Here is a 16635-nt window from a genome sequence, read left to right as displayed (position 1 = left end):
ATGATAGTACACCCTTGTAATAATAGTACTCCCTTGTAATAATAGTACACCCTTGTAATAATAGTACCCCCCTTATAATAATAGTACACCCTTGTAATAATAGTAAACCATTGTAATAATAGTACACCCTTGTAATAATAGTACACCCTTGTAATAATAGTACACCCTTGTAATAATAGTACACCCTTGGAATAATAGTACCCCCTTGGAATAAGGGTAACCCCGGAGATGACATTACCCAATGTTGGAAAACAAAAACCTAACCTTGGTTGACTGAGATCTTGTTATCCAATCATGTTACGGTTTTTCTTACAATTGTGATTCTAACTTGATTATATTTTTGTGAAATAGTTCCCAGGGTTATTGACCATGCCCTCTTCCTTGTCTCAGGGCAGTACACGGTACGTTCGACTAACCACTCGCCGATAAGAATATCAATATAGAGTAGGTTTGGTTGAATTATGAGAGAAGACAAATGAGTGATTATTCGCTAACAGGAAACCTTGTCGAGTCTGATTTCTCAACGTTCAATAATTACCAGCATTAACTATTACTGTCAAATCAGTCACATCAAATTTAACTTACGGAAAATCAGTTTTAGGGGCTGAAAGCCGTCAACGTACCGACTTTCGGAAGCACTGGCACAGGATAAATCACTAATATAATATTCTTTAATTCATATCGTATGGCGATTTAAGGCTTATCATAGAGTCAGGAGCGTACGTGTATTTAGGTGGTAATTTGGGGGTCATGGCAACAATCCAACACTCCCACATCCAGATTTCAGGCCATGAAGATATCCTACTTTCACTTCCCCGATTTCCCACATTACAAACTTTCAGGTGGAGCTCCACCATCACTAGTGCCCTCTAAAACAGGGCCCATGGGTGAAGTTCTCGCTATGTCACTGTATATTGTTTGAATCAGATATATTATGTTTATGTTTTAATTGTCGATTGTTGAACTAAATCTACATTTTAATCTGATGTATGTTTCCATGGTCGATTGTTAATCAATTAATGTCATTGTACCATTTTATTATAAATACTGAATGTTATGTTGGGCGTCTTGGATTGACCAGATCACCTATACAGACGGACAACGACGATGTATTGTAAATATTGTAACCAGTTATTATTAAAGGGATACTACGTCTTAGAATAAACATAAAATTTAAACATTTTAAACTTGGCCAATAAGAGCATATATTCATCAGAAGATATACCTGGTGTCATAAATAACATAACAGGATCCTTATATAATCCGATAAATCTTAAAAAAAACTAATAAAAACGCAATTAACTATTGAACAACGCTTAATATATGATTAAGCGTTTTTCAATAATTACTTAGTTTTATGAATTTTCCAATTTTCTAGATTTTACAGGGATTCTGTTGTAACTTTATGACACCAGGTAAGTTCACTGATGAATATATACTCATATTGACCATTCTTGAGAATTAAATTTTATGTTCATTCTAAGACGTAGTATCACTTTAAACAGTTGCAAGTTCTTGTCATAGTTTTAGTGTAATTCCTCACTAATACAATATATTTCACTGGTAATCCCAATCATTGACCATTGTCATTTTTTTTCAGGTATAAAATCGTTATTTTAACCGTTTTTTTTACATTATAAATTGAATTTTATTATTGAAAGATATTCTCTGAAACCCAAGAAAATAACAATAGAAATTTAGAAACAAGGATAATAAACAATAACCTTAAATAATAATTCTAAAACATGTCGTAAGAAAGCCAACCACGAGGGTTTGTATAAAAAAAATGGCGACAATTCTCCTGTAAGTTGTTTGTATTCGCTATCGTTTTCTCACCTTATTAGATATAATACTAATTATGCTAATTAGCTGATAATTTTGCCGCTCGAACTGTGAATTAACCGTCAGGAAATTCCTTCGTCCAGCCTCTATCACCCAGTCCTTCTTTGTCTACGCAACGCCTTGCAAAGATCATAATCAGATAAAGGCTGGGCGTCAGAGACTACTTATATACTCCCTTATTTTTTGTGATTTTGAATATAGTCAAACCATTCGGCAATATTTGACAGTTTGGCAGAGCGCAAGAAGAACTTTCACGGTAGGCAGTCAAACTTACGAAAATGTCCACACGAGCCTGCAATCAACGTCCTGTAAATATGCCCCACCCTCCTTCCTCTCAATGTAACATCCGACCAATATCACCTAAATTCTATATGTTAATTAAAATGTGTTATTGTGTTGCTCTGGGTGTTAATTTAACTAACTGGGGAAGGTTTTATTTCATCATTCTAAAGTCATAGATATATTGTTATAAACATTGAAACATCCTTGAAAAAATGAAAAAAAAATGAAATGATCTCTAACTTTTCTGCTCCAGCTGGGCTCATGAAAACAGTTTAATACCTTTATATTATACCTGTAAGGCAGTGTAATAATAAATAATATGAGAGAAGTGGAGTTACTTTTAAGATTTGATGATATAGAAAGATATGTTTTGTTTGCCAGAGACAGGCCCACAAATATGTATGGGGGACCGATGACGTTAAAGAAGGTCCTGTTACAAAGGCACTGTACAGGCGCGTAATGATAGATGTGTTGAGTTAAGCAGTAGAGACCACCCTCATTGATGGATTTCACCCCGATCCCACTTTGATACGCTCTGAATCAATTTTTCGTCTCCGTAGAAGCGCAGTAAGAACTGCATTTCGGTGTGGTTTGGTTGATGGTATATCTATCGCCAAAATGTTTTGGATTTCGGGTTTCGTTTTATCTATCTATCTATTCAAAGAAAATCACATTCATGACATGAATAGACATTGTAAAGAAATGATATCCGTTTTTGAAGAATAAAAGGAGTATTCATTACCAAAAAACGTCCTAAATTATACCTGAAAGTATCTTCTTGATCAAACTGAATTTGTTTTAAAAGGTTTAATTAAAAACGGAGAGTACTAATTGTTAATTAAGCAGTTTGGCCTAGTTTTGGTGTTTGGTTTTATAATGGCTCGATATTAGGCCTTATTAGTTGAAGGCTTTAGGAGACACGTTTCTCTACAATTAGGCATTTATTTTACTCAAATGCGGCGCCAGCCTTACGAGACTGGGGGTGGGGGCAGACTGACTCCATGGGGGACAACTTCTGAGGTTGAATTCAAATTTTGGCCACTCCGTGGTGGTCTCATAGTCGCAAGCCTCTCATAGAGCGTCTTAGAGAGTTCTCTCAAGAAAATGAATTGATTTTGTGCATTCTGTTACATATTTTGGAGAAAAATTTAAGATTTAACTTTGTTGAAAATAAAGTGGGGGTACAATTGGGGATGCAAACCACCGCCACTGTCTATATTTTTATATTAACTTGATAGAAAGAATGAATGTTGTTGAAAGAAAGAATGACTGTTGTTGTTGAAAGCATGACTGTTGTTGTTGAAAGAATGACTGTTGTTGAAAGAAAGAATGGCTGTTGTTGATAGAAGGAATGACTGTTGTTGGAAGAAAGAATGACTGTTGTTGTTGAAAGAATGACTGTTGTTGTTGAAAGAAGGACTGTTGTTGTTGAAAGAAGGACTGTTGTTGAAAGAATGACTGTTGTTAATAGAAGGAATGACTGTTGTTGGAAGAAAGAATGACTGTTGTTGAAAGAATGACTGTTGTTAATAGAAGGAATGACTGTTGTTGGAAGAAAGAAGGACTGTTGTTGTTGAAAGAATGACTGTTGTTAATAGAAGGAATGACTGTTGTTGGAAGAAAGAATGACTGTTGTTAATAGAAGGAATGACTGTTGTTGAAAGAAAGAATGACTGTTGTTGAAAGAAAGAATAACTTGTTGATAGAAAGAATGACTGTTGTTGAAAGAAAGAATGACTGTTGTTGAAAAAAAGAATAACTGTTGTTGAAAGAAAGAATAACTGTTGTTGGAAGAAAGAATGACTGTTGTTGAAAGAAAGAATAACTGTTGTTGAAAGAAAGAATGACTGTTGTTGAAAGAAAGAATGACTGTTGTTGAAAGAAAGAATAACTGTTGTTGAAAGAAAGAATAACTGTTGTTGAAAGAAAGAATAACTGTTGTTGGAAGAAAGAATGACTGTTGTTGAAAGAAAGAATAACTGTTGTTGATAGAAAGAATGACTGTTGTTGAAAGAAAGAATGACTGTTGTTGAAAGAAATAATGACTGTTATTAAAGAAAGAATAACTGTTGTTGAAAGAAAGAATAACTGTTGTTGGAAGAAAGAATAACTGTTGTTGGAAGAAAGAATGACTGTTGTTGAAAGAAAGAATGACTGTTATTGAGAGAAAGAATGACTGTTGTTGAAAGAAAGAATGACTGTTGTTGAAAGAAAGAATGACTGTTGTTGAAAGAAAGAATGACTGTTGTTGAAAGAAAGAATGACTGTTGTTGAAAGAAAGAATGACTGTTGTTGGAAGAAAGAATGACTGTTGTTGTTGAAAGAATGACTGTTGTTGTTGAAAGAAGGACTGTTGTTGTTGAAAGAATGACTGTTGTTAATAGAAGGAATGACTGTTGTTGGAAGAAAGAATGACTGTTGTCATTGAAAGAATGACTGTTGTTAAAAGAAAGAATGACTGTTGTTATTGAAAGAATGACTGTTGTTGAAAGAAAGAATGACTGTTGTTGAAAGAAAGAATGAATGTTGTTGTTGAAAGAATGACTGTTGTTGGAAGAAAGAATGAATGTTGTTGAAAGAAAGAATGACTGTTGTTGAAAGAAAGAATAACTGTTGTTGATAGAAAGAATAACTGTTGTTGAAAGAAAGAATGACTGTTGTTGATAGAAAGAATGACTGTTGTTGAAAGAAAGAATGACTGTTGTTGAAAGAAAGAATAACTGTTGTTGAAAGAAAGAATAACTGTTGTTGAGAGAAAGAATGACTGTTGTTGAAAGAAAGAATGACTGTTGTTATTGAAAGAATGACTGTTGTTGATAGAAAGAATGACTGTTGTTGAAAGAAAGAATAACTGTTGTTGAAAGAAAGAATGAATGTTGTTGAAAGAAAGAATGACTGTTGTTGAAAGAAAGAATGACTGTTGTTGAGAGAAAGAATGACTGTTGTTGAAAGAAAGAATGACTGTTGTTGAAAGAAAGAATAACTGTTGTTGGAAGAAAGAATGACTGTTGTTGAGAGAAAGAATGACTGTTGTTGAAAGAAAGAATGACTGTTGAAAGAAAGAATGACTGTTGTTGAAAGAAAGAATGACTGTTGTTGAAAGAAAGAATGACTGTTGAAAGAAAGAATGACTGTTGAAAGAAAGAAAAAAGTGGATCGTACTGAAAACAAGTCATACAATCTGTTTACTGAAAGATACGGCCCCGTGATCATCAAAATACTCTTCACCAATACGACTTGTATTTCCGAGGAAAACCCACAAGTTGATTACTAGTCCATTTCAATTTAGATCTGGAAACTCCTTTATATGGTTTGTATAATGAATAAACTGACATGAATGATAATGACAAGTAGGCGGGAGTCTTTGATGTATATAACACAATGTAAGCTTTTCATCAGACAGACGTTTCACATCTCTCTTTTAGTCATCTTAGCTCAGGTCTAGGTAAGTTGTCATTTTTCTTTAAGCAGGAATTTGCAACTAGAATTTTGTTAATATTCTCAAGTCAAGTATAACTTGTATTATATTAGGAATTGGTGCCAGCTTCATATAAAAACAGGAAATATAATAATGTATATTATTCTCTCCGGTTGTTAATAACTTTTCAGTTTTTGTTAATATTGTCTTGTTAATTATAACTTGTAATATATTGTGAGTTTTATCCAGTTTCATACAAACAGGAATTGTAGCTATCTATAGTTTTTCCTCCCGAGTTTTACTCAGTTTATGTCCATAATATGAAACATCTTCACAATGGTCAAGGTGTTACGAACTTCGTAGAAGTTATAACTTAGCGAAGATGCCCGTGGGATTTATTTTTCATTTTCCATTAATGTAAGTAATGCTAGTATTAAGGTGTATTATGACGCTTCTCAATGGAAGCACTGGCCCAGGCCACAGAGCAATAGATAGAAACATGCTCCAGTTTCATAAACTAAGTATATATTTTCACCCAGTGTTAAATATTTTTAAAGTTTTTGTTATTATTGTGAAGTTCAGTAATGTGAATTAGGACGTAATGATAAAAGGGTCAATGAAAGCAAGAAATATGTTTCAGTTCACAAAGACAGGAATTGTAACTATTTCAAAATCAAATAAGACGGAATATCGTTTACGACATTATCGTTAGGTTAATACGAGAATATAATTCCCCTAGAAAGCACGGGTCTAGATCATAAAGTTAGAACTATATATTTCTAATTGCTGTTAAATTTAGTTCAGTTAGTTTTGTTAAAACGACAAGCGGATTGTTTTTATTTGTTTATGAGAAATGAATTCTGATTGGATCTGATTTAATTGTTAATAACCAATCAGCAGCGATTTCACAAACGTACCTCAGAAAGTGAAGAGTTGCAGGTTCGTAGTTCGAAATACTCTATCCGCAAAAATCACGTGATGTATTTTTTAACTCGGCAATTCTAAAATTTGATGTTCTAAGTTTGATGTTTTAAAATGGTTGCTCTGTCGCCAGGTGAAACTATACTAAGGATATATATAAAAAAGTCCAGTCGAAAAGCAGAATGGTCCTTCAAACTCGCCAGCGATTTGATTTGGAAATTACAGCACTTTTGGTCTGTTTGCGAACTAACTTTCGGTTGGAGGCAGACTTTTAGAGATGCTGTATTCGACCAACATTTTTATTTATGCACTTTGTTATTTTCAATTCATATTTCCTTTTTTTCCATTTTTTAATTACTCGATTTTCGTTTGCCTCGGTAGTTTTCCCCGTGGAAACTCCATTGATCAGCCTTTTCAATTTTATGTTTGTGCCTAAAATTTATTTAGAGTTCACGATGTTAATTTTCTCAACAAACATGGAGTTTACAAGTTTTAATAAATAAAAAAAGCATAATTAGAGATGGATTCCCTTATTTTCATTTTTGAAAATGAAAATGCTAATACTTATATGAATAGATAGTAGAGGTGTTCTAATAACTTGGAAAAATACCAGTTTGTCTCACATGTCCATAATTATTTCATAATTAGCTGAATTAGAAGAGAATTACCAGCAGAATTCCAATGAGTGACCGATCAAGAAAAATCAAAATTTTTTTTTTGTTTATCCAGACTGTACATACATTTAATGATAAAACTCTTAATATATGTAATAAGAACATAATGATATGATTAAGAATACATGATAATTCATAAGGAACACCAATTAATCAAATAGTTTGCTTAATTTAAAGCTAAAAAAAGAAACCTATCTTAAATGATGTGATAACTTTGAAAGGAATGCCAGGTTGTAAAACAGAATGCCAAATGGTACTTTCGAAACAATCTTAGCGCTAGGACATCCTTGAGTCTTAACTTCTAACTTCTAGCTAAGATCGTTTCAAAAATACAGGTCAAGGTGTATTAGTTATATGGATTCAGTTAGTCCAATAAGATAAGGTTTAGATACGGACTAGCAGGATGCAACAGAGGACGTACAACTCCCTGTCATTTTATTTCAGAAATGAATTCGTGTACAAAATGTTTATTACTACTAGTGTTCGTTGGGTTGACGGTGTTAGTAAAATTATCGGAAAGTTCCCCTTTAAGACCTTATCAAACACAAATTGAAGAAAAATCACGCCAAGTAAGTAGAAGAGACTTTTTCCATAAATTCTATGAATTTTAACCAGTGTAATGTTAGATTATCAATAACGATGTGTGTAAATTCTCACAAAATATAAATACTTTTTTTATTGAACATAAGAGATCAGTATAGATAATGAGCCTCAAGATATATTGATACCCATCTTCACAATATCAAGCTATGAGAGTATAAGACGCAGTTCGTTATATCTGGACATTGTGAAGATGACGGATATTGGCCTAGAATTTTGGCCATTTATTAACTCATTTTTGTCATGCTCTTATAAGTATAGCATTTTAACGTTTTTATAACGTATGATAACGCGGTCTCTACGAGCATGTCGTGTACTATTGTGAACGGCAATATTATTGAATTAAGGGAGTTAAAAAACAATGGTTTTCATCTATTGAAATACAGTAGGGTACTGGATAATCGAGAAATATCGATGCCAAGATATTTTGCCAAGGGTCCACTGATAGACACCGGAAAGGATCCTCCTGAACCTAAGCTGTGAACTTCATCTTATACCTTGTCTGCAATAGCCACCTTTCTTGTATCGCGGAATGCAGCGATTTGATTGGACCCCCGACAGACAAGAAAGGTGGCTATTGCAGTCAAGGTGCAATACAAGCTTGTGGACAGGATCCTCATAAACCTAACCTGTTATCCTCTCAAAAATGGTTTCTTTCTTTTTCTGTTTTTCTTTGAACTTCATCGCTTTGATATATGTGAATGTTATTGGTTGATTATTTACATATTTTGTTCTAGGATATCATCACACTAGCAGCACGAGTCATAAAAATAGCCATGTACGGTAGCAACCAGTATGACGTCATCAAGAGAAACGCGGGAACTGTGGACCATCTTCTGAACTTTCCTGATCTCAGCGTTGGGAAATAAAAAAGTGAGTAGCCTAGGTGATGTTATATTTTAGGGTCGGAGAAAGAGGAAGAGGATACAAGTTGGACAAAGGGAATCGTATCCCGAATACGAGTTTTGACGTTGTGTAATAAGTATAAGGAATGGGGTCTGGTTTGGATACGATGGGGAAAAGGAACAGGAATGAGGGTCAGCGGGGGATGTGGGATTTTAAGAGAGTGCCAAAGGAATACCAAGCAATAGACCCACAAGGAGCTTCAATAGACACCTGATCTTTGATGTCCCGCTTGGTAAATTAGCTGTTCCAATTCACTTTTACGATTGATGGTTTGCATGTGGCATTGGCAAGAACTGATACCTGTAATATAACCGAAACTTATTCATCACATATTTTCAGGGTGGATGACAAAGTATATGCACCCTAAAAAGATTAAATTTTTCTCCCAACTCTAACAGCCACAAAAAAAAGAATGAAAAAATATAACCATATGCTTACTGATTGGAAGAGACATGGAGCCATTCGGCAATTCTTGTCAGTTCTGTAAAGCTGAATCTGTTACGGAGCGTTAGAGTAACTTTCACGATAGGCCGTTTTCTATGGCGACTGAACTGCTGCATAACGTTACCCGCTTTCATTAGTCACGTCTTTTCTATTTCAGGGGAGACAACTCCAATAGACAACAGACCACAACAGCATTGTTTATGACTGAATGGTTGAATCCAATGTGTATATAAACTGACTATAATATTCTGTATGAGATATAACATATAACCCTTTACATACTAACACCGTCACTTGATTAACTCGGGGGTCAATTTTCAGGAGCTCTATTCTCAAAAACTAAGATGATTTGAGTGTCTCAGTCATTGAATCGATTTTGAATTCGTTTTTTTTTTCATCCGATTAGATGACTGTTGTTCTTGAAGTTGTTTTCTTTCTCTATATTTTCTTAGTTTTCCGGAATAATGCCCCAGATCGTGTTCGTTAGAAACGAAAGTTTTGTCAAATTGAATATTTGTGGCCGGGATCAGAGGAAACTTTAAAACAGTTCAGTACTTTTTCGGAACTATACAGACATTATCTAAATTTTAATATGTCCTTAAGCCTAATACCGACCAAATAAACTTTATTTTCTTAGTGAATCGCTGAAAGGAATGCTGAGTTTACAAATCCAAATACATGTACCAATAAAAATTCTTTTCTTTGTGGACTCTACTAAAGGAACAATGGAAAAACTTTATGTTAATTTGCGAGTTATAGCCAGGTAGCTTGAAAGATGATCGGCCTCCTGAAAGTCTAAAGAACTTCTTATACTTTGACTGCAATAGCCACATTTCATGTATCACGGTAGCAAATGCAATGATTTGATTGGATTGTACGTTAGCGAATACAGTCAATCAGAGTCCTCGACAGAAAGTTTGTAAACAATAAGCTATAATGTTTACAGTCAGTCTGTTGAGAGCTATTATTGACTGTTGTCGCTAGCGCACACCCCGATAAAATCGTTGCATTCAATGATACATAAAAGGTGTCTATTGTAGTCAAGGTATAAGTTTGCTATACCCTGACCATAGTGAAGATGCCTGGAAGTTTCTGTTCTGTAAACTCAACTGATATTATTTGTATGTTTTATTGTACCTCATACAGTAAACTTTTAGAACCAATATTAAATGTTTTTGTTATTTACAGATCCCTACCCTTGGCAAAATCTGCCTATACCACTCATGCTCTCCACGCTACCCCCTGGTACCCAATAATTAACACCCAGTTATTGTCCACCTGAGGCTCCCCAAACCAACAAAGAACACAATAAAAGCTTGTCAATGACCAGGGTTTTGATGGTGATTCTTTAACAAGGGGTTAAAAATTTTGGTTGTTTACCAGGTGGGAATCAATATTGCAAAAAAAAAAAGAATTCGTCTTCGTGGTGTTTTTATGAATCACTAGGTGGCGGAGCCAAAGGGGGGCAGAGGGGGCAACCGCCCTCCCTCGCAGCTCCTAAAGCAGGTTTTTCGGGCAAAAATCTCAAAACAAGGTTAGAAATTCGGGCAATCTCAGATATTTCGCCCCCTCGGACATAAACTTGGCTCCGCCACTATACCAAAGGAACATACTGACTCGTCTGTTTGTTTGTCTGCTCAGTCAAGCAGGCTGAACCACCCATGAGTTTATGCAAATAGGATCTGGTTGGTTCATAGCCGCTGTTTAGTGTTACATATTGTGTTCGGTAGGTATTTTCCTTTATAACCAGAAATAAACGATTTAGCGGAACTCGAGGTCCCCACGAGGTCAAAGTCTACATCAAGTCGTTTTGCAGTCGTGAAAAAATCTTTTTAGATTCTCAATCAATACCTTTGACATGTCACGGCATTTTGATTTGGCATGACACGTGGACATAGCACATGAAATAGTGTATAGTTCGATCCTTTGTGTGACTTAGATCAGCGCATATGCAGGCATAGTTGTTCGACGCAGATGCAATACAAATAATTATATATTATAGACTATATACATGGTGATATTGAGCATATTTGAGATATTTGAAATACAGGTGATATGATTCAGATACTATTGATCGGTATGAGTAATGATAAACCTATTGATATTCACGCACCTGTTACCTCGGTCCCAGCTAGAAATATACAGTCATAGTTACTATCACACCATACTTCCACGTAGCTCTACCTTCACTTCTACTGCAACCATGAGAGAGATCGTACATCTTCAGGCTGGTCAATGCGGCAACCAAATCGGTGCCAAATTTTGGGAAGTAATCTCTGATGAACATGGTATTGACCCTACTGGTGCCTATCATGGAGATACTGATTTACAGCTTGACAGAATTGATGTCTATTTCAATACTGGAAGTGGTGGAAAGTACGTACCAAGAGCAATACTGGTCGATTTGGAACCAGGAACCATGGATTCCGTCCGCTCCGGACCCTTCGGACAGCTCTTCCGTCCAGATAACTTCGTCTTCGGGCAGAGTGGTGCTGGTAATAACTGGGCTAAAGGTCACTACACAGAAGGTAAGAAAAACAAACTCGCATAATAGCAAGTGTAGGTAGGTGGGGTTTTACACCGTTGAAGGTTTGAATTAAAAGTTCATCACCCTGCGATTTTACGAGTAAGTGTAACAGGTGCTTGGAAGATATCTTGTATGAGCTCAACACATATTAATCATTTCCATGTTTGGAATATTTATTGTGGAAGTTGAAAGCTAAAATATACTGAACCAAACATACGGAAAACTTCCTTCCCTAGACCTAAGACTGAGGATGACTCTTGACTATTTTTTCCATGAAAAGTTTCATTTTAAATTATGCAAAACGTGCGAAACTTATAATAACCGTGGTCATTTATTTAGCAGTATTGAATTTAATGCTCCACCTGGTATCATGGATATCTGTGGCTATATTTTCAACTTGATCTGCTAATATGAGTGAAATTATAAAATACATCAATTATTTATATATAAATAAATGTAAGACATTTAGAAGTATCACAGCACATTAAGAAACAACAGTTTTTATGGATATAAACTTCTATTTATTATTGAATACAACGTTTCATTACACATACAGGTAACGTTATCAATACAACGTTTCATTACACATACAGGTAACGTTATCAATACAACGTTTCATTACACATACAGGTAACGTTATCAACACAACGTTTCATTACACATACAGGTAACGTTATCAACACAACGTTTCATTACACATACAGGTAACGTTATCAACACAACGTTTCACTACACATACAGGTAACGTTATCAATACAACGTTTCATTACACATACAGGTAACGTTATCAAGTGATCAATAATAAATAGAAGTATATATCCATAAAAACTGTTGTTTTTTTTAATCAATTATTTATGTTTGATAAACTTCCTCATTTGAAAAGCTGCTAAAAAAAGGATTTCGTTTTGTGGTTCAGATCGTTAGGACTTAGTTTGATTTTTTTTATTGACTCAACCTTAATTTCACCTCAATCCTGCTGACCAATACTTGATATAAACCATCCGATAATATTTTGATTAGCCAGGGTGACTGTTTATTGTATTGTTTATTTATTGATTCCATTAAAATACCTTACACCACAGATGTTACTAACAAAATGAAAATCGATATCAAACAATTAAATGTGATAGTACAACAATAAAATATTTTATTAAGCATTTCATAAATATATTCTAACTGTAACATACTTTGGTCTACTCCTGGCTAGTTTAATTAAAATAATGCTGAACTGTCGAACAAACGTTTTATGTCGTTAGAATGTAGAATGGAAAAAAATAAATACTAGAACTATAGAAAGACATTTAAAAACATGTCATCTCAGGCTACACAAAAGACAACAAGCGAACTGAATAATATTGGGTCTGTTTAACAGATTATTTTAATTAAATTTCGCTTTTACACACATTTTACAATTTAAATCACCAACAATAGAATTAAAATCTAAACGAAAAAATCGACGGGGAGTAGGTCTCAATAATATTAGGTTCTGGTATTAAAAAAGAGAGTTTGGTTTGAAAGCAAGTACAGTTTTCGTAATATGTACGTGCATTTTGATGTGTGACCTTATTAATGTATATATATATATATATATATATTGTATTTTGTTACAGGTGCTGAATTAGTTGACAGTGTTATTGACGTACTCAGAAAGGAGACAGAAAACTGTGAATGTCTACAAGGATTCCAGTTGACCCATTCTCTGGGTGGTGGAACTGGTTCCGGTATGGGTACCCTGATTATCAGTAAGATCAGAGAAGAATATCCTGACAGAATCATGAATACTTTTTCAGTCGTTCCTTCACCAAAGGTAAGCTGATAGTGGTAGATTGTGTAACCAGACCACGGGAAACAGCGACTATACCTAAATGTAGTCGTCGTATTTGGATAGGGCTGCCGAATATTTTTACTTGCGCATTCAAGTACAATGACACGTGGCACCAGACTCTTATACTGCTGTACAGTCCAAAACTATCTTCAACGGCGGTCATCAATGTGACCATCAAGAACGGATTATATGCCAGTTTAAAGTTAGCGAGTGTTAGTCTGTTATGCGTTAACGGTAGCTGGTTCTGTTGAATATTGCAATCTAACCGGTAATATTTCCGAATTGTTGGGTGCTTCCTTTCGCAGGTAGTAATCCTCCTCTTGGTATGTTACGTACATCATGTTATTTGTTTTTATAAAACCTGATTCTATTGGCTGTAAGGATACAGTTGTGAGCTTCCCTGTCCGGAGGTTCACCCTTTATGTATTCGTTTGTATTCACTATGTATATATGGGTACATGTCCATCCTGTTACCGTCTGTTTCTCGGATAGAACCTTAGATTACTGACAACATCTGTTTTCTTTCATTCCAGGTTTCAGATACTGTGGTCGAACCTTACAACGCCACCCTCTCAGTTCATCAACTGGTAGAAAATACAGATGAAACTTTCTGTATAGATAATGAAGCTTTATATGATATCTGCTTCAGAACCTTGAAGCTCACCACACCAACATACGGTGACCTCAACCATCTGGTATCAGCCACCATGTCTGGAGTGACCACCTGTCTCCGATTCCCTGGACAACTTAATGCTGATCTCAGAAAACTGGCCGTTAATATGGTACCGTTCCCTCGTCTCCACTTCTTCATGCCCGGTTTTGCCCCTCTCACATCTCGGGGAAGTCAACAATACAGAGCCCTCTCAGTCCCAGAGCTCACCCAACAGATGTTTGATGCCAAGAACATGATGGCTGCCTGCGATCCTCGTCATGGTCGCTATCTGACAGTAGCTGCCATCTTTAGAGGTAAGATGTCCATGAAGGAGGTGGACGAACAGATGATGAACATTCAGAATAAGAATTCAACCTATTTCGTAGAATGGATTCCAAACAATGTTAAAATAGCCGTCTGCGATATCGCTCCAAAAGGTCTCAAGATGTCCGGAACCTTCGTGGGAAACAGCACCTCGATTCAGGAACTGTTTAAGAGAATCTCTGAACAGTTCACTGCTATGTTCAGAAGAAAGGCTTTCCTCCATTGGTATACTGGAGAAGGTATGGATGAAATGGAATTTACTGAAGCTGAATCTAACATGAATGATCTGGTATCTGAATATCAACAGTACCAGGATGCTACAGCTGAGGAAGATCTCGACTTTATGGACGAGAATGAAGAGGGTGAACCGGAAGCGGAAGAAGAGACATAATCACCCATTTTTGACGGCCCTAGAAAACTTTTGATTCTCCAATGTCTTTGTATTATTATGGCCGGTGTTTGTCAACTCGGCATCTCTTTCGAGGAGTCTACATATCTAACATTTATTTGATAGTTATTCTTTATAATTTCTGATATATTTTCAATGAATCTAATTTAACTCGCTGGAAATTCAATAAACCGCACGAATTTGTCAGGAACGGAACGGGCGGATAAACGAGGTTCCACTGTTTGTAAATAAGGTAGAATAAATGACACTAAATGTCGCTAAAATGATATTGGAGAAATTGTCAAAGTGTGATTATTACAAATTTCCAACCGTTCCTCTCCTGCCATTTATTTTTGAAATTCATTTGAAGAACTGTCATAGTTAGAATTCTTGGACCATTAAACGCTGTAAGATGTTGAATACATAAATACACAAACCAAGCGTAGAGAGCTTCTGTTGATTGCCTTTATAGCTATGATATTAGCTTTTATTAAGTTTTATTATTTTTAATACGGATAGGTGTGATAAAGAAAAAATATTTACTTATTCTTGCCATGTTCTTGCTTATTTATATTGCTAGCATTTTAAAGCTATTTTATTGTATAATTGAAGAAGCAAATCAGATCCACCACTGTCAATCTTTACCGTCATTCCTTCGATTATACGTCGAAATGTGCACCAAATATTGTAGATCATCTCTAATAGTTTTGTATCACTTTACACAGTGAAAGCATAGCCTGTGACCCTCTTGGAAAATTTTGTGGCTCCTGCTAGCTAGCTGGTTATTAAGAAATACAATAGGGCAATAAGGATGATAAATACACAAAACTCAAAAAACTCTACCTTAAACTCTTTTCTTACACTATTTATGGTGTTTGTAGTGGTTTAAAACTAGGCATCATAATACGCTAATTATCAGAGTATGTAATATAGCCTATACATTGTTAATTTTCTCCCTACATTCTGCTTCTTCATTTAGTAACTTTGTAATTTGTAGCTTTTAGAAAAAATAAAAGTATTTCAATATTCTTGTTTCTCTGTCATCCGGTTGTTGAATTTCATTGGAACTATAGAAACATGAGACATCACTTTCACTCCAGATAAATACATAGGCCTACTGTTGTACTACTGTACTTATAGAAATATCACCTTAATCTATGTGATCCACTGGTGTACTTAGAAAAACTATCACTAAAGCACCGTTTACATTACTACCGGTCAGTCGATTATACCTGGGCTGGCTGAGGCTGAAGTGCATGCCCCATCGTCCAGCTATGTCCCCCGGTTATGTCTGATCGTATCGGATATAGTAAATAGGGAGTCCTTATTTTTGTGGCCCCTACGAAAAGGGGGGTGCAAGTAAATATATCCGGAAGGGCAACATGGCGAATGGTTTTTATTTTAATCAATGAAATTGGTCGGTTGTTTTCAGGGGGCATTGCCATTTGCATTTTTCATTTTCAAATTCAAAGTCGCCCAAAGGGTGGGCTAAGCTTGCATTGGATTCATGTAGAAGAACGAAACCTATATAACTTATGATTAAAGGGAAGCAACTACATTTTATAAATCATCTTAAGACCACAAAGAAAATAGAGTACAATTGCAACGGGAAATAGGTCGAGTGAAAACACGGTTTATTTACAGTTGTTTACTTCTGTGACAGCATCGTTTTATTCATCCAACATGCCACCAAAACGAAAAGCAAGCTCTATTCCTGCACGGAGTGCTTCTAAGAAAAGAAAGACAGCCGAAAAGAAAGAAGAAAAGGCGGTAAATAGTAGAAAATCTACTAAAAAGAAAGTAACTAAGGGTGTGTCTTCTACTCAAAAGGG

General features: G+C 35.4%; 3 protein-coding genes across 3 annotated transcripts in view; all 3 read left to right on the top strand.

The window, feature by feature from the left end:
• Positions 1–6577: 6577 nt before the first annotated feature.
• Positions 6578–10248, top strand: LOTGIDRAFT_239524 (hypothetical protein; the record flags this gene model as incomplete). The annotated part of the gene is made up of 4 exons (XM_009056690.1): positions 6578–6596; positions 7582–7706; positions 8475–8610; positions 9245–10248. 3 exons carry the CDS (start codon positions 6578–6580, stop codon positions 8604–8606), a joined length of 276 nt encoding a protein of 91 aa, XP_009054938.1. The 3' UTR covers positions 8607–8610; positions 9245–10248.
• A 1042-nt stretch (positions 10249–11290) lies between these two features.
• LOTGIDRAFT_239523 (hypothetical protein) lies at positions 11291–15348 on the top strand (the record flags this gene model as incomplete). The annotated part of the gene is made up of 3 exons (XM_009056689.1): positions 11291–11615; positions 13225–13421; positions 13973–15348. The coding sequence occupies 3 exons, from the start codon at positions 11291–11293 to the stop codon at positions 14804–14806; spliced, it is 1356 nt and encodes a 451-aa protein (XP_009054937.1). The 3' UTR covers positions 14807–15348.
• A 1138-nt stretch (positions 15349–16486) lies between these two features.
• Positions 16487–16635, top strand: part of LOTGIDRAFT_175470 (hypothetical protein) — a gene marked incomplete at both ends in the record, with an annotated part of 3771 nt that continues 3622 nt past the window's right edge. Inside the window, one exon of the mRNA XM_009056688.1 lies at positions 16487–16613. Coding sequence (XP_009054936.1) covers positions 16487–16613 — 127 coding nt within the window. The remainder of the gene's footprint in view (positions 16614–16635) is intronic.

This window comes from Lottia gigantea, assembly GCF_000327385.1.
Source record: "Lottia gigantea unplaced genomic scaffold LOTGIsca_285, whole genome shotgun sequence".
In the NCBI taxonomy this organism is placed as follows: Eukaryota; Metazoa; Mollusca; class Gastropoda; family Lottiidae; genus Lottia; species Lottia gigantea.
This window is presented reverse-complemented; position numbering and strand designations above follow the sequence as displayed.